At 51.1% G+C, this 22,690-nt stretch overlaps 1 protein-coding gene across 12 annotated transcripts in view; it reads right to left on the bottom strand.

Annotated features, from left to right (window-relative positions):
* Positions 1-3,873: 3,873 nt before the first annotated feature.
* Positions 3,874-22,690, bottom strand: part of Rapgef1 (Rap guanine nucleotide exchange factor 1) — a 123,297-nt gene continuing 104,480 nt past the window's right edge. For 8 of the 12 annotated variants that reach the window (XM_031369587.1, XM_031369592.1, XM_031369584.1 and 5 more), the window contains 14 exons: positions 22,410-22,667; positions 19,882-19,967; positions 19,253-19,364; positions 18,128-18,203; positions 13,543-13,627; positions 11,413-11,505; positions 10,552-10,737; positions 10,029-10,113; positions 9,807-9,901; positions 8,471-8,549; positions 8,265-8,366; positions 7,688-7,785; positions 6,922-7,050; positions 3,874-6,338 (listed from right to left, as the gene is read on the bottom strand). In XM_031369587.1, coding sequence (XP_031225447.1) covers positions 6,188-6,338; positions 6,922-7,050; positions 7,688-7,785; positions 8,265-8,366; positions 8,471-8,549; positions 9,807-9,901; positions 10,029-10,113; positions 10,552-10,737; positions 11,413-11,505; positions 13,543-13,627; positions 18,128-18,203; positions 19,253-19,364; positions 19,882-19,967; positions 22,410-22,667 — 1,635 coding nt within the window. In that variant the 3' untranslated portion in view covers positions 3,874-6,187. The remainder of the gene's footprint in view (positions 6,339-6,921; positions 7,051-7,687; positions 7,786-8,264; positions 8,367-8,470; positions 8,550-9,806; positions 9,902-10,028; positions 10,114-10,551; positions 10,738-11,412; positions 11,506-13,542; positions 13,628-18,127; positions 18,204-19,252; positions 19,365-19,881; positions 19,968-22,409; positions 22,668-22,690) is intronic. The other 4 variants (XM_031369596.1, XM_031369593.1, XM_031369594.1 and 1 more) reach the window with 1 other exon arrangement.

Below are 22,690 nucleotides of genomic sequence, written 5' to 3'. Positions count from 1 at the left end.
TGTGTTGGTGCCTGCACTCCATTCTCAGCATTACGAAGATGGGGTGTAGTGGTACACACCTGTACTCCCAAACCTTGAGGAGAAGGAACAGAAATTCAAGGTCACCCTTGGCTACACTGAAGCTGAAGGCAAGTCTGGGCTATATGACTTTCAAAAATAAGCAAGGACTAGCTGGGTTAACAGTTAGAAGACTGTTTTGACTGGGGAGTGCTCAGGCCGGGCCACCGGAGACAGTATGAGACATTTACAGAGCACAGCTGTTTTCATATGCCCTGGGGTCAAGTCCAGCTGCCTGTGAGACAGACTGTAGTCACAGGGGTCCCATCTGTGAGAAGGGCACCAGGAAGGATTGTAAAGCAGACAGTTCCCATGCAGGCTGGCCTTTCCTTCAGGCCCTGCTGACCGCAGCCACAGCCCCCGCTGCCCTAGAGACATCCCTAGAACCTCGTTTAGGGACAGAGATGGAATAAGGAAGTCAGTAGGACACAGAGCTGTTCTGGAACTTGACCTTTAAAATACATGACAACTATAAAGAGGAGGAAAAGATTTTGGAGGCCTGGTAGATGCCTCAAAAGTGCCTCATAGCACCCACAAGCCAACTACACCATTCTCACATGCCTTTTAAATAAATCACTATGAGCAGGGCAGTGATGGTGCATGCCTTTAATCCCAGCACTCGGGGAGGCAGAGGCAAGCAGATCTCTGTGAGTTCTAGGCCAGCCTGTCTAAAGAGCTAGTTCTAGGACAGCCAATGCTACACAGAGAAACCCTGTCACAAACAAACAAACAAACAAAGTCACCCTTTTGGAGGTGTGAGCCCCCCTGGGAATTGCAATGAACTGCTACGGGGCCAGTGATGGCAGCCTGAAGCTCTCTCTGCATGATTAATGAACTTCTTGCCTCCCCTGGACTTCAGGACACCTTGGCTGGTGATTACCAATACTGTCAAGAGTGCTGGCACCAGGATCTCACCACGAATGCTGCAGTATCTGCCACTCATGCTGTTGTGAAGTTGCAGCTGATTTGAAAACCAAGAAGTAGGATCTGGAGTATGGGAAGCAGAGATGGAAGGCAGTGCTGTCCACAACAACTAGTCACTAGCTAAAGTGGGGAAGGGCTCTGCACTGTGTATGAATATTCATCAGATAAAAGGGGGATGGCTCAGCACTGTGTATGAATATTCATCAGATAAGAGAGGGATGGTTTGGGCTGGAGAGATGGCTCAGGGGGTAAGAGCACTGACTGCTCTTCCCAAGGTCCTGAGTTCAAATCCCAGCAACCACATGGTGGCTTACAACCATCCATAAAAAGAGATCTGACGCCCTCTTCTGGTGTGTCTGAAGACAGCGACAGTGTACCCACATACATGAAATAAATAGACATTAAAAAAAAGATTTATTTAAAAAAAAAAAGAGGGGGATGGTTCATCAGGCAAAGGCACTTGCCACAAGTTTGATGAACCTCCAGAACCTGCATGGTGGAAGGAGAGAGCCAACTCCTCAAAGTTGTCCCCTGAGCGCCACAGGACACCGAGGCATGTGCATACCTGCCCATCCATATACACATGCTCAAAACAAATAATGTGTTAAAGGAAAAGAAAGCCAGAAGAGATGATTCTGCAGCTAGGATACCATGAAAAACAAAAACAAACAAATGAATAAATACAAAAATCAGAGGACAACTTAGTAAAGTGACTGGATACAAAATACATGGACAAAAATTAACTGTAACCATTTTTAAGTTGGAAATGGGAAATACTGCTCATAGAGCCCAGAGGCTTGAATGGCTCACTTGTGATGTGCTCTAAGCACCGCTGCTGGGTGCTGTGAGGGGAGCTCAGGCAATCTTTGAGACATGTTAGGAAAAATTGTTTGCCTGGGAGTGGACCCTGTACATCCCTCCACACCCCAATCACACTCAGAGACAGCTTGACCACCCCCCAGGAGTTCTGACACACCTAATCTCACAGGAAATGCGGGACAAAGAGGAGCAGAGATTGAAGGCCATCTAGAGACTGCCCTACCTAGGGACTCATCCTGTCTGGAGACACCAAACCTAGATACTATTGCTGATGCCAAGAAGTGCTGCCTGACAGGAGCCTAGTATAGCTGTCCCCTGAGAGGCTCTACCAAAGCCTGAATAATACAGATGTGGATACTTTTGCAGCATGGGGACCCCAATGGAAGTTAGAGAAAGGACTGAAGGAGCTGAAGGGGTTTGCAACCCCCTAACAACATATCAACTAAACAGACCTTCCAGAGCTCCCAGGGACTAAACCACCAACCAGAGTATACATGGAAGGATTCATGACTCCAGATGCGTCTTTGTAGCAGAGGATTGCCTTATTTGGCATTAGTGGGAGGGGAGGCCCTTGGTCCTGTGGAGGCTCGATGCCCCAGAGTAGGGGAATGCTAGGGAAGTGAGGGGGAGTGGGTGGGTAGGGGAGCACCCTCATGGGAGCAGAGGGAATACAGACTGGGATTTTATGAATATAGTTTTTGTTTTGTTTGCATGTGCTGTAGTACTGGGGATTGAACCTAGGACCTCACATATACTAGGCAAGCACCTTACCACTGAGCTACATGCTCAGCCTTTATATCTGGTTCTTTTATAGCATCTGCGTGCTTGATGGTTTCCTGTGTGGAATCTAGCAGATTCATCGCATCCATGTTTCTTCACTGCTATTAGAACTAAAGCCATTTCTGTTTTCTCTCCTTTTAAAGCCAATGTAGTTTGACACATCTGCTGAAGTTCCTGGTCACATGATGCTGTAATCCATATATTTTGCTGTTTTCCTTTTCAGTGTGTTTAATGTGTTTTTTTTTTTTTTTTTTTTTTTTTTTTTTTTGTGTGTGTGTGTGTGTGTGTTTTGCTGCACTGGCTAGAACTGCACACACTGCAACACTCAGCATTAGTGTGGGTGCTCAGCTGCCTTTTGATCCCAGAAGGATGACTCTCAGTTTTTCACTTTTGTAAAAAAATTTATCAGTTGCTGTAGTCCTAGTTTCTTAAGCATTACAAAAAAATAACAGATTTTGGAAGTGGTTTTCATGTATCAACTCATTAAGTTGTAAAATGAATTGTACTGTTATGGTAACTATATTGACTTGAATCCTTTTTTTTTTTTTTTGAGACAAGGAAGGTCTATGTCCCCAGCATCCCTGGTCCAGAGATCACAAAGATCTACCTGCTCCTGCCTCCCAAGTGCTGGGATTAAAGGTGTACACACCAACTAAGCCTGGCTCAGACTTCATTTTTTTTTTTTAGATTTTGTGTATGAGTGCTTTGTCTTCATGCCTGTGCACTACTTGCATGCCTGGTGCTGAAAGAGAAGGTGGCATCAGATCCCCTGGAACTGGAGTTACAAATCGTAGGTGCTAGGAATTGAACCCAGGTCTCCTGCAAGAGCAGCCAGTGCTCTTAGCTGCTGAGCCATCTCTCTAGCCCTCTGACTTCATCTCTTTAGAGTCAGGTGCTGGCTGTGACCTGGGCGTGGTACTTCATCCTTAGGGTCTGAAAACCACTTGGTCTTCCTCAGTGTATTTGGAAAGACACGGGAATGAATGATCCTCAGAAGAACCATGAAGGCAGATGTTTTAAAGCCTGGTGCTTTAATGTACCCTGGATGCCCCTCTCACAGGGCAGGGTGGCACGACTCTTGGGTGTGCATAGTGCTTAGTGCTTGTGTATTTACTTCTATTCTTCCTGTGTGTGGCCATCAGAGAACCACTTGCAGGAGTCAGTTCTCTCCTGCACATGGGTTCCCAATGCCTACAGAGCCCTCAGGTCCCACCTACCCCTCCCTTTCACCTAGATCACAAGCAGCAGGGACTGGCCCGATGAAGCATGACACAGAAAGCCTGGACACAGACGTGGCATCAGACGGGCTTTTGTCTGTTTATTTTTCTTTCATATAAAAGTTGCGCGCCTGCTCTGTCTGTAGGAAGATGCACTGTCAGACAGGTTAGTGGGGGGGGGGGTTATATTACAGGGCCACACTGGGAGGCATGGAGCAGGTGTCTTGGCTTAACGGTCAGCCAGATGTGGTGTTTGCTTGCCCTAGCCTTGGTTAGACCATACCCACAGGTACTGGCCTCTGCTGGGAACCGAATTATCCATGCTGCTTAGTGTGTCTACAAAGACTGATCTTCACAGCTCTCCCAGACCTCACCCCTAAGAAACAGACATGTGGAAGCCAGGCTGCGTGAACACTGGGCTCAGCCGCAGCCAGAGGCAGGTGACTGGGGAAGCCTGCTGGCTAATAAGTTAAACCCACACATCGCACTTCGATATCCCCACAAGGAAACTCCAGAGTTGCCCTGGCCCTTGACTTAGTCTGCCTAAGGCTCCCAGGATTGTAGGAGGGCCTGGCGATTCTGGGTCTAGAAGGGGAGCCCTCCTTTCTGCCCAGCTCATGCCTGGGAACCAGTAGACATAGACCACAGACCCGCTCTGTTGGCTGCAGCACCAGTAGGCTAGGCCTCATGTTGGCCTGTGCTACACAGGGAGGCTGCAGGGGCCTCTACAGAGCTGGGAGGAAGGACCCCATGTGAAGTGTCCCTACTTGCACACAGCAGCACTTAGAGCTGGTGAAGGACAGGAAGTAGTAACAAAGACTGAAATGAAAGGACCTGTAAAAGAGGAACAAACCAAAGACCCACACGACTGCTCACAAGCCTGACTCCACACACGCTCCTTATACAATCCAGTACCGGCTGCTGCCAGAGGGAGCCGGCCAAGGGGCTGTTAACAGATGTCCTCACTCTATTTACAGCACAAATAAACAGAAGAGGGGCCCACAGTTCTTATTTGATAAAAGCTGCTTAAAAAAAAAAACCCAAAAACAAAAAAAAAACAAAAACAACCCAGGAGGGTTTAGAGTGACAGTTGTTTCAAATTAGTACCTGGTCAGCAGCTGTTGCTGTCTTTTCTTCTGCTCTGCTGACTGGCTGAGGAAGCACAGAGATCCTGGTATCCGTTTGACCAAGCCCCATGACCAGAAGAAAAGGGTGCTTGTCCATGCAGAGCTAACTGGAGGTATGGTGCAGGGCCAGCAGCACCTCTGGATTCTGCCCATTAGCCCACAGTGTGGCCACGGAGCCATGGCCAGGGAAATCCTAACCCTGAGCCCTGATCAGATTGTCAACCTCAGCAGCAGGGGTGGCTCTGCCACCTATCTGGAATCAGGAGGCCTCTGGAGGCCCTCACATCCTAGGCCTGCTTAGATTTCTTGAGAACAATAGACATTCCCAGGGAGCAAAAAGGGACTAGGAACCTGCTGGCTGCCAGGGGTGGGGCAAAGTAGGAAGGAAGCCCATAGGCCTGGAAGGGACAGGAGACGGCATTTAAGGCACACAGCAAGCACGGAGGGGCTGCTTGCCTCTCCCTAGGTCACTAAAGATCCTCACTCTCTGAGCCAGTCCGAAGCGCAGCCTTGGCCCTAGCTCAGCATGAACTCTCCTTTCTGCCTCCTTTTCCTGATCCCCAGAGTACCGTTGATGTGGGCTGGGGCTGGACCAGTGGTGGTGCAACAGGCCAGAGGGTGCTGCTGCTGTCTGCCCGGTAGGTGAGCCTTGGGCCGTGCACGGCAGGACAGGGCTGGGCAGTGCTGTGAGAAGTGTCAGCTCTGTGGCTCTTGCCTATCACCCATCATACTTTCTGGGCCAGGTTGACATGCCTCACCTTCCATGTTTAAAAGGCAGGAAGTGGACAGCAAAAGATGCCTGCCATGGCCCTTTTCTATCTCCTGGCCTTCTTCCATCTCCCAGCCATATCTCCCCTGGCTCCAGGTTCCCTGGAGGGCAGTCTACCCAAGGGTCCTGGGGCCTCTACTTATCTGCCACTTAAGAAGGCCAGGTCAGCCTTGGGAGGAGTGAAGCCCGCCATTCCCCTGGTCTGCTGCTCAGGTTTCTTCTGCTCCCCAGTTGGAGGGGACAGTAGGGAACAGGGCGGAGCACTGACAGAAAACAGAAAACAAAACCAGACCAGGGGCCACCAGTACACAAGCCAGTCCTGAGGCCTGCCAGCCAGCTCATTGTGAACCCTGGGACTTTCGCCATAGGGAAGGAGGCAGGAAACCGGCCAGCAGACTCAGGTGCTGCCACACAGCCAGGCCATGGACAGGCTGAGGCTGGGACAGCCCAGGTCCTCTCCTGGCTGCTTGAGCGTTCTCACAGCCAGCCTGTTCCTAGGTTTTCTCTTCGCGGTCTGTCTTTCGCCTTGTTATGTTCCTAGGCTTGATCTTCAGAGAGAGTTCCCACAGGGCTTCCTCGGCTAGGTGGTCACTGAAGTCATTGAAGAAGTTTATGATGTCATCGTTTCTCCGGATTTCATAGTGCCTGGTGGGAGAGGGACAGTCAGCGAGTCCAAGGCTAGCTGAATAGTCAGGCCAGAACCTCTCACAGGGTGGGTCCTCACAGCCATCTGCCTGGTAGGGTCACTGCTACCTAACGCTGCAGGTTTAGGTAACCCAAAGCACTCAGTACCAGAACAGAGTGTGAGCAGCCTGCTCTGCGCTCGGGCCTCCAGCCAGCACTGCTTCAGCAGTGCCTCATGGGAAGCCTGGCTTCCCAGTGGCTCCCTGAGAGGATCCATCCAGGACATGGTGCATGCAGACCATCCTGAGTAGGGTGATGTCAAAGCCTGCCCCTTCTGCCCTAGAGCCAGAGAGGCTGGACTGACAGCTTCCTGCTTGGGGCGTGGGGAGTACCTGTTTCCTGACTTGTAATTGGAGGACAAGCTGGCCAGGTCCTAGCCCAGGGACCAGACCAGGAGTTGAACCCTTTATGTGGATTCCCCCATGTTGTCCTGGTAAAACCCTAGGAGCAGGGACTAAACTCCATCCCACAGATGCAGGCTCCTGACTCTCTGGGTCATGCCCCTCCCTGGAGAGGAGTCAGGCTGGAATCAGAGAGCACTTACGCCTGCTGGAAGCACCGCATGCTGTCCAAAATGTTGAACTGTTGCCACCGCTTGGAGAAGTTTACTTTCCCGTCAATATAATCTGGGTTTCCCAGATGAACGAAGGTCAGGTCTTGCAGGATCAGACCTCTGAGTGGACAAAGGCAGAAGGCAGTTGATGTATTGGGGACAGAGTAGAAGGTAGCTATGTGATGGCCTTGTCACCAGGACCTGATGACAACTGTGGCCTATGCTGAACTCCAGAGCAAGCCAGGGCACACATTTAGGTGTTCTTCAAACCCACATGAAACTTTTCTCTACTCTGGGTCAGAAACCCTTGTGGATCCCTTAAGAATGAGCTTAGTACTGACAAGCCTGGAGTACTGGTAAATCCCGGCTATGGAGGACAGTGAGGCTGACCTGGATGCAGGGTCAGACAGGAGTGTGGTTGCTAATGCCAAACTGTTAACTGAGCAATCAAATAGACTAAAGTCAAAGCTGGGGACTGGTGTTGGCTCAGAGGCTGAGAGCGCTTACTGCCTTTGCAGGAGACTTGGGTTCACAACACGCACATGGCCACTCATAACTACTACTAATTCCAGTTCTAGGAAATCCCATTCTCTCTTGTGACGTCTGTGAGCTACTGTACACACACCATACACACACACACACAAAATATGTATTAGAAGATGAAAACAAAAAAACCCAGTAAAACTGACAGAGGGACCCAAGCTGTCTGCATTGTCAGGCATGGTGACTGAATAACTGAGGGTGGGAGACAACTCACAGGTATGGGATACATGGGGGTTCCACCTCTGAAAGGGCAGCCCGGTAGGCTCGGAAGGAGGATGAGCTGTCAATCAATGTGCAGTACTCAGCCAGGCCCTGCAGGAGAGGGGTGAGTTAGTGATATGTCCTGATGCCCACAACATGCCAGACTCAGGCCCTATGGATGCCTGCTAATGGTGACAGCTAACCTCTGTGGTAGGGTCTCAGGCCTGTGTGCAATGCTCTGTGGGTGGTATGAGCCCATGTCCTCAGAGAGGCCCTTCTCAGGAGCTCACTTGTCCTTTCATCTAGCCTCAGTTTGCTGACTGCCCCCCAGCAGGCCCAATGCAGTGCTGAGCCCAGAGCAGCCACTTTGGATGAACAGGCTAAAGAATGGACTCTATAGGTGAAGCTGAGACCCAGGCACAGGGGACAGGTGATAACCCCACAACCAACCACGAAAGCCCTTGGATTTGCTGACTGGAAAGAGCAGGCACTGGAATCTAAAGTGGGAGAGGCAGAAGTCTTGGTCATACAGAAGTGAGTGGCCAGATGGGGATCCTTACCTGGTCCTGCCCAGACTTCCCACCACCTACCTCTGAGGTCTGCCGCTGCCACTCCAGTCTGCGGATGGGGGCTGAGTCTAGTGCTGAGAGGATGGCCAGGTACGAGTTGAAATTGTTGAGCTTGCGCAGGTGCTGTGAGGAGAGGCGGTGGTGAGGGGAGGGGTAGGGATAGCATAGGGCTGGGGCTCTAGCCTCCCCAGGTAGACTGGGAAAGCTCTGGGCATTGAGTCAGTTACCTTCATGATCTTGATGAACTTCAGGAGCAGCCTCTCCCGGTCCTGGGCCTTCTCCTGCAGCATGATGATGGACCGCACCCTGCAGGAAAGGGCCAGATAAGCAACAGCTGAGCTGACCATCCTCCATAGGCTCAGTGGCCCTGGTGTGAACCCTGTGCCAGTTGTCACAAGTTCTTACCCACCAGGAGCCCAAAGCCCAAGCACAAGCCTGGTCCTTGATCTCAGGGTGTGCACTGTGTTTAAGGGGTCCAGACAGTTCTCCTTCTGCCGAGGAGGCTTGGGGATTGAAGCATCTTTTCAGCAGAGAAAGGCATCATGGGGCCTTGCTGCTGGCTCAGAAACCAGCTGACAGAGTAGAAACTACTTTGTCAGTCTACAGGGGATGGAAACTCAGAACCTTAGCAGCAACCGAGGCTGAAAGCCAAGGCGAGCTTTACATTCTTCTGTTGACCTCAGGGCGGCCTCGGTCTTCTGTTGACCTCAGGGCGGCCTCGGTCTCCTGTTGTTTATAAGGCCACTGTAGTGTTGCTTGGGACAAGGTGCTATGCTCTAATCACCTCTCCTAGCCCCATGTCAGGGACATGTCAGAAACCATGGCTCCAAAAGGTAAGTAGTGCCTATCTGCCCCAGAAGCCAGAACACTCAAACTGGAGTGGTGGCTACCACTGAAGGCGGTGCTTCCATGCCAAGAACACAGACGCAACGAGACCTTTCCCTAGGGCCACAGCAGGCATGTCGGGCAGGGTCAGTGCAGGAGGAGGTAGAGGCACCTGGTTTAATCTTCAAACGGCAAAGTGACCAGGTGATAGACACACTGCTGACCTCCATTCTGCCTTAAGAATTCAGACACAAGCTAGGTGGTGATGCATACCTTTAATCTCAGCACCTGCGGGGCAGAGGCAGGCGGATCTCTGAGTTCAAGGGCAGCTAGGACTATGCAGAGAGACATCCTCCCCCCTCCCCCCCCCAAAAAAGAATTCAGGTACAAATCAAAGCCTGAACAATCCACTCCTTTGCTAAGCAGCTGGTCTCTATCAAGCAACCAGGTGAGCTAATGGGAACTGTGGAGGCAATGAGCAACAACGATGAAAGGGTACCCTTGCAGTCAGTCAGCCAGGGCAGACATTACTAATTGATCCTGGCACTCTTCCCTGCACTGCAGAGCCTTTGGTGCCACCTGCGCCAGGTCTGCCTTCTCTCTGCTGGCCCCAGTTCAAGGATAGTGCCTACAGACTCTGTAAATACCAAGGACTGACTGACCACTCGACCTCTCTGCCAAGGAAGCCTCGACTGTCCCACCCATACCACCCGAGAAAGTGCTGTGGTTCCATCTCACCAGTAGGACATGTTGTTGAAGTGCTCTGTGAACTGAGTCAGATTGGGGCTCTTCTCCTCATTCTGCTCTTTGGCCCAAAGCAAAACTTCAGGAATCTGTGTGGAAACATAACAGACAGTACTGCAGTCTCTGGTGTGCCTGGGTCTGGGTGTGGGTCTCTCCATAGCAGCAGCTTCCAGGCAGAGAGCCAGTACCCTCCCTTGCGGGGCCACTCAGTCATACCTCTATTTTATAGAAAAGCTCGGCATCCAGCAGTGTCAGCTGCTCGGCTATCTCGTGGCTGTGGAAATCATGCAAGGTTCCTGGTCTGGAACAGAGCATGAGAAGCATGGTTGGCACAAGGCTGCAGGCTTTAGCTCCAACGGGCCCTTCTGGGCCACAGGGCTGCACTCAGGGTAACAGCCTCCTTCCTCTGCTCCTCACACCCGACACACCCCCACCAGCCGGGCAAAGAGCAGGAAAGAGTCTTCCCAGGCTTATAGGAGGAAGTCAGGATGGTACAAATTAGTGTTGCGGAAGCCCAGAGCTGACCAAAGCCCAGCATAGTTATCTCCTGTCTATGCAGCCCCATTTGTTTTTCTGGCAACACGGAATTCCTTGCTCCACATGGACTACGGAGAGAGGCCCAGCTATGGGTGCCCAGGGTCTGTCCCTGAGGCACCTGATCACAGGCCTGTGGGAAAGGCAGCTGCTGGGCTTAGCTCTGACCTATAGTGTGAAGCTGGCTGAGATACTGGCTCCTCACCTGGCTGCAACACCCCTGGCTGCCAGAGGCTGGTCGGAATGGGCACACCTGAGCAGCTTCTTCTGGTCCACCTTGTCTAGAATGTTCTTCCGGAGTACTCTGGCCAGGCTGAGCTCCCCACTGCACACCAGGCGGAAGACTAGCTCCATCAGCAGCTTCAGGATCTCCTCTGTCAGCTCCACAAGGCTAAGGGCCAAGGGCACTTGGTAAAAGGCAGGCCAGGGCCCCAGTTGAGGACACCCACTCACAGCCTCCACAGCACTGGGGTTGGCCTTTCTGCAACAGGGCCCTGGCAGCTCACTCAACACACTTGCTGCTCTCTGCCTTAGAGAAGTTCCTGGTCTAACACACAGTGATGAGATGTCAGGCAGGCATCCAGAGAAGGCTGTCATCTCCACTGAGCTCCTCCATTCCTTACCTTAACATTAGACAGCCACCACACAAGAGTAAGATGCCACTGGAGAGCAAGGATTCAGAAGTGGCTTAACTAAGATGGAAATGGCAGGAGTTGTGGAGAGGCAGCCTCTTCCACAAATCCAGCGTCCACTTGGCTCTACTATGCTGCTATGAGTGTGTCTTACTGTGAACTAGTCCTAAGATAACACAGGAAGAGAGTCCCAGATAGGGCAGGGACTCACTCTACAAGGAACTCCAGACCTAACACCCACCCCACCTTAGTCTGTAGGGTCTAATAATCAGAGCTGGGATGAAGCAATGGAACCAGTGAGCAGCAGTCTGTGGAATGTAATGGTTGTCTGGTCCAGGTGAGGAAGCCTGCAGCCCTCTGACTTGGGCCTGCTGCAATGCACACAGGCTTAAACATTTGCAGTCACTCCTGGGACCCTGGGGCATGGCACTCACCAGAGCTCATCCACCACTCGCACCAGCACAAAGAATGTGTTCTTGCTCACTCGCTTCTTGAATGTGTCAGCAAAGGGAGAGAATTTCTCATATGTGAAGTGTGGGTTAAGGTTCACAGACAGGATCTGCATGGAATGCTAATTTTACCCCCCCACCCCCAGCCACATGTGATGCTGGGAACCCTGTGAGCAAAGGCTTAGCTTATGGAAGTAAAGGCCTGTCCTGGGTGCAGTGGGGATGTCCAGCCTGGGCTACTAGCTTCAGAAGCTGTTCCTGAATGCTGCCTTCTGATCTGCAGGATGGACTCTGGCACCATCCATGCTGTATGTGTGTTGGACCTGAGTGCTGCTATACTGAGGGTCATGATGTGGGCACTCAGGTAGAGGGAGCAGGTCCCTGTGGGCCCAGAGAGTGAACAGGCCCCAAAGGTTTCCCTCTATATTTTTTGGACTCCCATCTGCAGATCATTTCTCCAGTCATGTGGCCACAATGGTGTGGGTATTCCTGGGAACCTGTGCCTTGGAAAGCCAGGCTGGTCCATCGTCCTGGGGGAAGAAGACCTGCAGGTGTTCCTCTAGCCCATGGCAGCCCTAACAGCTGACTGCTGAAGCTGAGGTCTACTTTGGAGATTACGGCTTCCTGCTGCTTGCTGTTCTATCTCCACCAACTCTCCACATCCTTCCTCTTTCCCCCATGATCCCTGACCTGGGTTTTGGCACTCAAGGGGAGCCACACCAAAAGGATGGTCTGCCTGGGTGCCAGCAAAGCCTGCTCCAGGACTTGAGGAGGAAATGCCTTATGAACTTGCTGGCTGAAACTAATGGGAAGGGCTGAGAAACTGACCTGGCAGCAGAGGTGGGAACATGCAGGTCAGTTGCCTAGTCTCCATTTCAAGGATGCCATTATATAACAGAAAGAAAAATGGTACCACAGCCAAGTAGGATCCCACATGTAAATGCATGGTAGGTTTAACATGTTCCTGGCAGACATAATTGACAATCTTTCAGTTAGGCCAGGCTCTAGCAGGTGCTCAGAGTCACAAACGGAGTGACCACAACTGTGCTGACAGACCACGGTTAGTCAGGGTTAGACTGAGCAGAGGAGGTCTGGAGGAGGTGTGCCCTTTGAGGGTTTAGGGTACACAGGAATGTGGAGAGCTGCCCAGCGACAGCAGCTGCCCAGCAGATGGCAGTCACAGGCTATATGGCAGGGAGGTGGCCTAGTAGCTGGTTTCCAGGTAGGCCAAGGACAGAAAAAGAGGAACAGGCAGCAAAAGTGGGTTCTTCTAAGACCACAGAGTCTTGTCCACTAACACAGGGAGTGGCAATCCCCAAGGGTGAGTCCTGAAGTGGGGCAAAGCCTTGCTGTGGTGGAGGAGCTGTCTGCCACCTGACCAAGGCAGGCAGTAGGGACAGGCCACTTAGTTTTTTTCTCTCTCTTTCTCTTCTCTCTCTCTCCCACTCCCTCCTCTTCTTCCTTTCTCCTCTTCCTCCTCCTCCTCATCTTGGTTTTGCAAGACAGCATTTTTCTGTGTAGTCCTAACTGTCCTGGAACTCACTCTGTAGATGAGGCTGGTCTTGAACTCAACAGATCCACCAAACTTTGCCTCCCAAGTGCTGGGATCAAATGTGTGCCACAATGCCTGGCTGAGTTTTCTTAAGACTGTTCCACTCTTAAGCCTGCTGGTCCCCACCAGCTGGACACTCAGAGCTCAGTGTGAGAACCTGCAGGAAACCCCCTGGCAGGGCCATCCCTTCCTTCCTTCTCTCAGCCTATCTTAGTCTGTCCAGAATTACCCAGTGGTCCCATCCATCCTCAACAGTGCAACAGAACCCCGTTGCAGGCCTTCCATGTCATTTCACATTTTCCTCAGCCATTTTCTGAGTCAGTGCCAGAATATGGCTGGTAGGGGTGGGAACTGGGGCCCCACTGCAGAGGTGAAAGGGCTATCCTGGGTCTTTAGGGGTCTGCCTCCATGTACAGGCTGGGCGTGGCTAACCCAGGAAGGGCTGAGAGCCCGAGGGCTGGTGGAACCAGTCACTTCAACATGCTCAGCCTCAGTTTCCTCAATGACAGCTCCAGAAACAGTGTGAAGGAAACAAAAGCGGTCCCACAGGCGGGGAAGGATATCGGTACTGCAGCTTCTTGATGAGCTCCTCTGGGCTGATGAAGGTCCTGTAGGTGGTCAGGAAGGCTTCACAGTACAGCACCAGGTCTGCAGGGTGCAAATAAATCATGTAGGTAGGGCTCAGGGTGTGGGTTGTGACTTGCAGCATGGGCATCATGCTGAGTCTTCTCTGAGAGCCAGGTAGGGTCCTAGGTCTTTCATCTTACAGGTACTGGTTACTACTGATGGGGAACCTAGCTGTGGGAAGGCCTGAGGCCCAGTGTAGGAAACAAACTTCATTCACTCGGTGACCCGTGCTGGTAAGAGGCCGAGGCCTGGGCACACTGTACCACTTCCAGATTAGCACAGATGCTGCCCTAAGGCCCAATGGCTCAATGGTTCCTCATTGGGCAGAGATAGTAGTCCAAACTTGCCAGCAGGTTCTTGTAGTTAAACCAGAGGCAATATTTTTAGGTAACAGAGCCCAGTCATTAAACAGTTTAGGGAAATTCCATTCTAAAGCCCCAAGGGAAGGCTGAAGTGGTGATGCGCTGCAAAACTCAGCGGTTGCTTGCTGCCCACACAGGGCAAGGGCAACAGTGACACTCAAAACTCCCATAGCTGGAGGCCTCAGGTTGGTAGCACCCACCTCTTCCTTCCAAAGGGAAAGGATATGCCAGCTAATGACCCCCACCTCTCCAGAGCCCTGTTTACTTATTTTCCCCATGCTTTAGATATTAAGCATAGGGTGTCAGGTGAGACAGAGTGGGCTAACTCAGAGATGGTTGTACTGTACCACACTGGACCTGGGAAGGCTCATCAGTTGGCTGGGTGCAGAGCAGACCTTTTTTCATATCTCCCCAACTGCTGGGGTGGATGGTTTTGGTGGATGGGCCTGGTGCTATGTGTATTTTGATGTTAATTCTGCTCTCCTGGGAGGGGTTAAGGACTAGAAGTGAGTCTTATACTCAGGTGACCTCTTGTAAACCATTCCCTAATGAATAAAGGAGTCAATCACTGGGCGAGTAGGAGGGACTTCCAAGTTGGATAGGGAAAGGAGAGAAGAGAGGGTCCTTTTGGACTGGGTAGTGAGGGGGCAAGATGTAGTTACTAGTGTCTCCAGGTGGATTCGCCATCAAAGGATTCAGATTTAATATGGCTTACAAGATTAGGATTCTAGTTGTTGTACCCAGCGACTGAGTTACCATTGTTCCTGAACTAAGTCTGTGTGGCATTTTCCTTCATGTGGTGGTTCAACTGGGTTCAAGAGAGAAAGGTATGGTAGCAAAGTGTGGGTTTGCTAGATGTGCACCACAAAGGTCTTGAGAATTTTGAAGCATGGGGCTGGCCGTGGTAGCAAGCGCCAGTGGGAATCTATTGAGCTGGGTGGAGAGATTTTGGAGCTCTGAGTCAGAGAGTCTCCACGAGATGAGAACTGAGCGGTGAGACTGCTGGGGCTAAGAGTAGCTGGGTGTAGCTCAGAAACTTGCTGATCGTTTTAATATTTCCCACAACAGAGCGGTCTCAAGGCTCTGTGTGGCATGTCATGTCATCACACTGTGCTCTTGTGTTTGGGATCCTGGGGACCTGGTCCCTGTGCTGTGCTCAGCCTCACAGTTGTACTCTAACCAACTCCCTGTTACATTGGGACTTTCTAGAAAGAGCAGAGATAGGACATCTGTTTCTAGAAGAAGGGGTACAAATGCAGAGGAGCACTGCCAGGAGCCAGTGGCTTCTTGCAGGGTGTGTTCTAGTGTGCTGATGAGCACTACAGCAGAAATTAACAGGCTGGAAGGTAAGGAAACTCATGTGTGAGACAAAGAGTAGGCCAGACATGCCGGGTAGCAGTGGCACACACTTTTAATCCTAGCACTTGGGAGGTAGAGGCAGAAAGACCTCTGAGTTTGAGGCCAGCCTGGTCTACAGAGTGAGTTCCAGGACAGCCAGGGCTACAGAGAAAATGTGTGTGTGTGTGTGTGTGTGTGTGTGTGTGTGTGTGTATGTGTGTGTTTGGGGACGGGGGGAGAGTATGCCAGACTCAAGGATGGCTGTGCTGTGTCATGCAGGACACAGCACAGGCCTGTTGGTACTAGAGCTCTTCGCATAAGCTAGCTGTGGGCTCTGCTATCTCCTGGCATTTGAGTGGGAGCCTGAGCCAAACACGATAGGGCTGTCCTGGTTCAGGTCCCTTTGGTCCCTGTGGCCTTTAGAGGAATGGAAGCTTTGGGGGACCAAGTCCTAAGCACACAGGTCCCAAGTAAGGGACAGGATTCGAGCTTGGGCCCAACATTATCCCCGATCTGGCCCTGAGAGTGCTACACTTCTCATAGTGCCACCTGAGAGAAAGGCTATGTTACGACAAGTGTGCCCTCTTCCAGCTTGTCTAATTGGCTTGGCCCTGCTTGTCACAGCTGAGTCCCAGACATATGAGCCATGAGGCCTCTCAGGGCCTTTGAGTCACTCATATGCCACTGGTGCAGGAAGCCACCTGCCTAAAGAACTTTCCTATCTGCCACAGGCACCGTATCCACTCTGATGTGGCTCACAGTCTCTGTTTCAGGTAAGACTCCCAGGTAAAGCCAATTCTGGTTCTGCAGGGACCCCAAATACCATTGAAACTTCGGTTCAATCCCTTCAGCATACCCAATGGGTAGACCAGAAGGCTTTTGGGCTGTCAGCCCGTTGGCCTGGCTACAGTTGGCTGCAGCTGGCAGGGCAAGAGAGTTAGCCTTACATGACCAGGCCAGAAACCAGCTCACATCCTAGCTCTGCACTTCTAGATAAAAATGAGGTGAAAATGGCTACTTTGCCAGAATGTCCTGAGGTGCCACTGAACAAGCCCTGGGCACTGTCTGTATCTCCAGCCCCCAACAGGGCAGGGAACCAAGGCCCTAGAGGAAAGGCTGTGCTGTAGCTGTGAGGCTGTGGTAGGCTTCAAACTGAGTGTCTGAGACTGCCTTCCTGTCATGGCTGGAGGGAATGGGCAAAGAACCATTGAGGGCTCAGATGAAGGGAAGCTGTATAAAGTCTTCCTGTTTCAGTGTTTGCCAGGCAAACAGTTTTTGCACTATTTCTCTCTCTCTCTCTCTCTCTCTCTCTCTCTCTCTCTCTCTCTCTCTCTCTCTCTTTTGGTTTTCGAGACAGGGTTTCTCTGTGTAGCCCTGGCTGTCCTGGAACTCACTCTGTAGACCAGGCTGGCCTCGAACTCAGAAATCCACCTGCCTCTGCCTCCCAAGTGCTTGGATTAAAGGCATGCGTCATCACTGCCCTGCTTTTTTTTTTTGTACTATTCTCTTAATTCAGAGTTTCACACAATGTTGGGTCCTAGTCATTTCAAACAAACAAATACAAAGCTGATTGGGTTAGGATTTTAAGTGTGGAGTAATTTTACCTACAGTTTAATCAACTTTTCAGAATTTCTTTTCTTTTCTTTTTTTTTAGTTTGTTTTTTGTTTTTGTTTTGTTTTTTTGAGACAGGGTTTCTCTGTGTAGCCCTGTCACTCTGCAGACCAGGCTAGCCTTGAACTTACAGGGATGTGCCTGTCTCTGCCTTCCGAGTGCTGGGGATTGATTCTACAGCCTCATTCATGGCTAGGCAAGTGTTTTTTCATTGAGCCATAATCCTAGCTCTGTTTTCTGTTGTTTTACAACATGGTCTCTCCATACAGCCCTGGAACCCCACAAATGCTGTGACTAAAGGAGTCTTTATAGACCATGCTCTGCTTCTTTTAAATCCTTTAAAAATGCGTAGGAAGAGGGCCCATGGAACACATACCCCGTCTCAAAAAAGAATAGAAAGAAAAGGAATACTAACAAGAAACTGTCTGTGGCACGGGGTGGGCTCAGCAGCCTCTTGGAGGCGGGGCATTGGCAGGCCTTGCCTGACCTGGGTCACTGGTGCCTTCTTCTGAGTCCAGCTCACAGGAGCCCAGACTCCTCCATTGCAGAACTTTATGGATGGATGGTTCTTCTGCTGGCACAGTCTACCTAACAAGTGCTCCCAGTCTAGGCATGGCCTCTGCTTCTCCGTCCACTCAGGTGATCGGGATGCAGAGGGGATGGCAAGGTTGGGGCAGGTCTTGGACAACAAACTTTGTTCCTAGGAACTTGTTAGTTAACTATGTGAAGTAAATACGTTGAAGAAAAGAATGACTTAAATATAAGGAAAGGTAGAAGGGGCTGGCGATGTGCTATTGTAAAAGCTTTTTTTTTTTTTTTTTTAAAAGAAAGGGTCTGAATCCAGATTCACCTGTATCAGCCTCCTGAGTGCCAGGATCATAGGTGTGTACCACCGTGGCTGCTTTAACTTTAATACCACGGTTGAACATGTTATTATCCAGTGAGTTGCCCTTGGAGCACACAGTAGGTACCAATGACTGTTCTCACCCTCAGGATGCCCACAGGGCCAAGGGCCTCATTGTCTTGCACCAAGAGAGGACATGCCCAGATGCAGTTTTGACAGGATCAGGGGCTCTCTTTAGCCGGCCTCTCCCTACTCTTCCCCGGTACCATCAGATCCAAAGTTCAACCCAGAAGAGATGACAGTACAGTGTGGTCATGAGATGCCTTTGGTGGGACACAAATCTAGCACAGTGGAAGCTGCCATACCTTTTCTGTCTGTCTCAGTAGCATGGACCAGTAAAATGTCTCCTGAACCTCCACGAACATCTGGCCCATCATCACCCTGGAGTAAAAGAACATAAGGCAAGGCTGAGGTGATAAACTCACCATGCTTCAGGGTCCCTGAGCCTCTTCTGCTCTCAGCTCAGCAGTAGCAAGCAGCACTGTGTACATCACACAGCATCCGCACCCTCCTGCTCCCATGGATTTTGTAGATGGGTACTGGTCAGAACTCTTACAGAAAACTGGGTATTAAGGAAGCTGTCCAGATGCTGTGAGCACCAGGGTACATCACCTTCCAGAAGCCACGTGGAGTCAGGGCTCTATGGTCTCAATCCTACCTCTACCTCCTGGCTCATACTGAAAGGTGTGCATTCCATGGATTGCCATCTGTATTTCAGACTTCTGAGTGTTCTGGGTTTCCCTTGTGGGAAAAAGTTGGCTATGATCATAACCTGATTTTCCAGAAGGAATTTAGCTTTTCTTTCTGCAGAGGCTCTGTATAGATTCTGCTAACCCTACCAGCAGCCTGATGGCCTAAAGTGATGATATCTTCCTGGGTTGCTAGGAAGCCACTCAGGATGGCCCAGGATGCACAGGGCAGCACCTTTTCTATGTCTGTAGGTTACAACATCAAAACAGTTCCCAGATGCACAGCTACTCAGAGGCCAAGATGTTCCACCAAATCCTAAGTTCCTAGAACTGTATGTAGAGAGAAGAGGAAAGGCTCTTGGGACCAGCTTCTTCTCTCATGACATGTCTGGGTGATGTTCTTATCAACAGGGCTCCTCAAACAAGCCACAGCTCAGCATCTAGGCCCTCCACCTTCTTAACAGGCAGAGACCAGGAAGGGGAGGGGCTCTGTTACTAATAGCATATACATGCCTTACACTGCCCTCAGAAGTAGCTGCATAAGGCTCAGAGAGGCTTTGTAAGGGACTAGTTCACTTCTTGCAAGAGAGGGACAATGAGCTTTCCCCTGCAATCCTTTTTAGCTGGGAGCCCAAGAGCTGAGGGGCTTCCTGACTCAGGTCCCCCACTGGACACCCAAGGGCACATTTCTCCACTTTCCCTCCCTCTTGGTTATGAGATCCAGGTCTGGGGAATCCTCACCTCTTGCTTGAGTGTCAACCTGGCCATAATTTCATTGTGGTCAATAAGGGACAGTTCATCCACTTCCTCTTCTGACTGGGCTGACTCCAGACCATCCAGTGACTTCGGGGACCTGGGAGGAAGAAATGGTTGGTGCTGAAAGTGTCCCTGGAGGCCTTTAGGTTGAGGCAACACAGGTGAGGGTTAATCTTAATTGTCAACTTAATGAGACCTGAGAGGAGCCAGCCTCTGTGCATGCCTGATAGGCTAGGAGAGGTGGGAAGACCCACTCGCTGTGGGCAGCACCATTCTCTGGGCTGGGTCCTGGACTGTCTGAAAAGGAAAGAGTGAGCCAAGCACCAGCAGTCACTGTTCTCTGCTTCTTGACTGGATGCAGTGACCACTTGTCTCAAGCGCCTGCTGCTGTGACTTTCCCATTACTACAGACTGCAACACTGAACTACGTATGGGACAGTAGACGGCATTGCAAAGTCCTTAGAGGTAGGTTATTAGTGACGGCTTAGTTTCCTTGTAGTTCCCACCTAAACACAGGCAGTTCTGAGGATCAGAAAGATGAAAGGATCTCAACACAAGCAGTCACCGGGCGGCCACTGCTCGTGGGGCCTCGACACTTCCTGCTCACTTCTTACCTCTCCCCATTTTCTCTGCTGTCCTTCTCAGATGCACTGCTGACCGAAGAATCTCTGGGATGTCCATCCTTCCCAGATGGTGGTTCCTGCAGAGAGAAGGCATGGTGGCATTTGGACAGACGGCCTATTCTGGGGCGGTCTGTCTTCTCAGCATTATGGAGCAGCTGGTGGTGGGAACAAGCTAATGACGATGGGATTAATTACTAGAAACATAGTCCCCTGGAGACCAACACCTGCCTTTGGAGAGGGGGAGGCGCCATTCCTTCTAACATCTGTAGCCTGTCAGCCTGGGGACAGACACCATACCCACTCTGTGAAGGAATGTGGGGTGCTGCACTGAGTGCTCTGCATGCCTCTCCTTCACTCTCTTCAATAAGCTACCATTATCACACCTCCATTTCCTACAGAAACTGACTGCCAGGATGCCCAATGGCAGAGAGTAGACTTGAACTCTCAGGAGGCTATCTGCCTCCAAAGCTTATATCTTTAACCACTACACCCAAACTTCCCTGACTTCTTACACAGTCTTCCGGGTTATCACCCTTAACCAGTGACAGTCCAGTTCAGAAGTCCAGCTGCCCAAACTCACAAATGTGATCTGTCTTGGGCAGACTTGCTGGCTCTGTACCCATGGACAACACAACTCTACAATGTTTCTGGGATGTCCTGGAGGAGGTGGTGAAGAAAAAATCCTTGTGAATCCAGAGACTGTCGCCAGGGACAGCAGTGGGGTTGGCACTGGAGGGCAGAGAGGGCTGTGGGGCCTGGGCATTGACTCCTGGAGTTTGATGCTGCAGGAGACACAGGTCACCGTGGCTGGGGATACTGGTTTAGCTCTCACGAACAAGACCAACAGGACCAAATCACACTGGAGGGAAGCTTATGCTGTGCTGACATCTAAGGGATGAGGTTGCTTTGACATAGATGTCTGAAAGCCCTAGGGAATTATGGCGTGACTATTCATGGGACGGCCATGATGTTCAGGCTGGGCTTGCCAGAGCACTGATTCCTGTCCTTGATGACCTGACCTCACTCCCTAGAACTTCTCACTCAGTCTCCTGGGGACAGTGACCTTTGACTTCATCTCCTACAGGAACTTCTCATTTGGTCTCATGGGACAGTGACCTCTGAAGTCTCTCAATTTGCCCCTGTTTTGCTGAGGCCAAATATGGAAAGCCGCCTGCTCAATAGGTTTGCACTGTGAGGCCACAATCTGGACAGCAGCATAATCCAGGCACGGACCTCCATAATCCAGCAAGGTGCTAATCACTTGCCCTGCTTCCTTGGGAGTAGCTGACAGCAGCAGGGCATGCTGGGAAGAACTGAAGGGCAGGAGTAAAAGCATCTCTTTGGAGGAAGGGCTCAGCATTGAGGGATGAATGGGAAGAAATTCCAGGGAGCAGCTAGGGCTGGGCCAGGGTCCAGTGGTTTCTAGGACACTCATTCAGCCAGGTTCTGAAAAACGCCACACTCACTGAAGCAAAAGCATGGCAAATCTCTACCTGGAAGCCATGTCTTTTCCCATAGGATGGGCTGGCTTCCAGCAGGCTCAGGCAGAAGCAGCAGCTGCAAGGGAGGCAACCTTGAGGGGGCAGTGGCCAGCCCATGCACAAGGCCACCCACTGAGGTTGCTTACTCCTCGAGGGAGCCGGCTCCTCACCAGTCTGGCCAGAGGAGTACAGATTGACATACTCATCCCCAGCAGCTTCCTCACTACTGGCCTTTTCACTCTGGGGGAGACTAGGTGAGAGGAGAGACAATGGGCCAGGCCCAAGAGCTACCTCAGTTTTCCCTGGGAAGTGTTTCTCCAGTGTGGAGGGCAAAGCTGCTCTCACACCTCTTGCTCCTGGGCTAGCCAGGCCCTAGTCTCCTCCTGGATCTTCTTCCAAGTGTTTAGAGACATTCTGGAAACTCCCAGAAAGCTGCTCTACTTGTAGCAGGGCCCAGTTTGTAAAAGGGGCTACAGAGGTCCCCCAACCTGTAGCAAGGCAGGGATTCCCAAGGCAGGGGACAAGAAGCAACATACTTGACAATTCAAGATGTGGGAAATGTCTCCAACTGTCAGAGCCTCTTTGTCCATCTACCTGTCCCTCACTTTGTAATGCCATTCCTCCCTGTGTTCTGATGGAGCGCAGGGGCCTTTGCATGGGCCCTACAAGCAACCTTACCTCTCTTTCTTCCACTCCACAAGTCTGGACCTCTCCACAGACACATAACAGAAAGCTCATAGTGTTTTCTATCTCATCTTTGTGACAATTTACTGTTCTAAATGGTCACTAGCTCTATTCCCAGTGTGATAGGAATTCTATACAAAAGATTTGGTTTCTATTCTAGAAATAGGTGGATCAATCAGAACTACATTTGAGGTCCCCATAGGTGCCAACCTACTCATGCTTGAGTAGCCTCAAACCAGCAGCAGCCTGGGCTGCAGGAAGGAGGGCAAGGCCCTCTGTGGGCAGTAGCATTGTTTTCTAAAACCCTGCAGGCCAGTGTGCAGACGTGCACAGATGTGTGTGCTGAGTTCTCACCGAGTCAGTGAAAGAGGTTTCGGAAGGAAGGCAGACAGGGTTCCCATGAAAGCTGCTGTCCTGAGAAGACGAGAGAGGCCCGTCCACGGTGCTGGGAGGCGGACTGCTTACGGTGGGCACCGCTAAGTCCGAGCTCTGGGACGCGTGGACAGGTGGGAAATGTGGAGAGGAAGAGGAGGTAGGCGGAAGGAAAGGTTGGACGGAGGCTTGGTGGTGAGGCATGAAGTCCTGGGAGTAAGACCTAAACACAGATTTGTACTACAGAACCCAGGCAGAAAACA

Source organism: Mastomys coucha, unplaced genomic scaffold, assembly GCF_008632895.1.
Source record: "Mastomys coucha isolate ucsf_1 unplaced genomic scaffold, UCSF_Mcou_1 pScaffold15, whole genome shotgun sequence".
In the NCBI taxonomy this organism is placed as follows: Eukaryota; Metazoa; Chordata; class Mammalia; order Rodentia; family Muridae; genus Mastomys; species Mastomys coucha.
The sequence above is the reverse complement of the archived record's forward strand: the minus strand, read 5'-3'. Positions and strand labels throughout refer to the sequence as shown.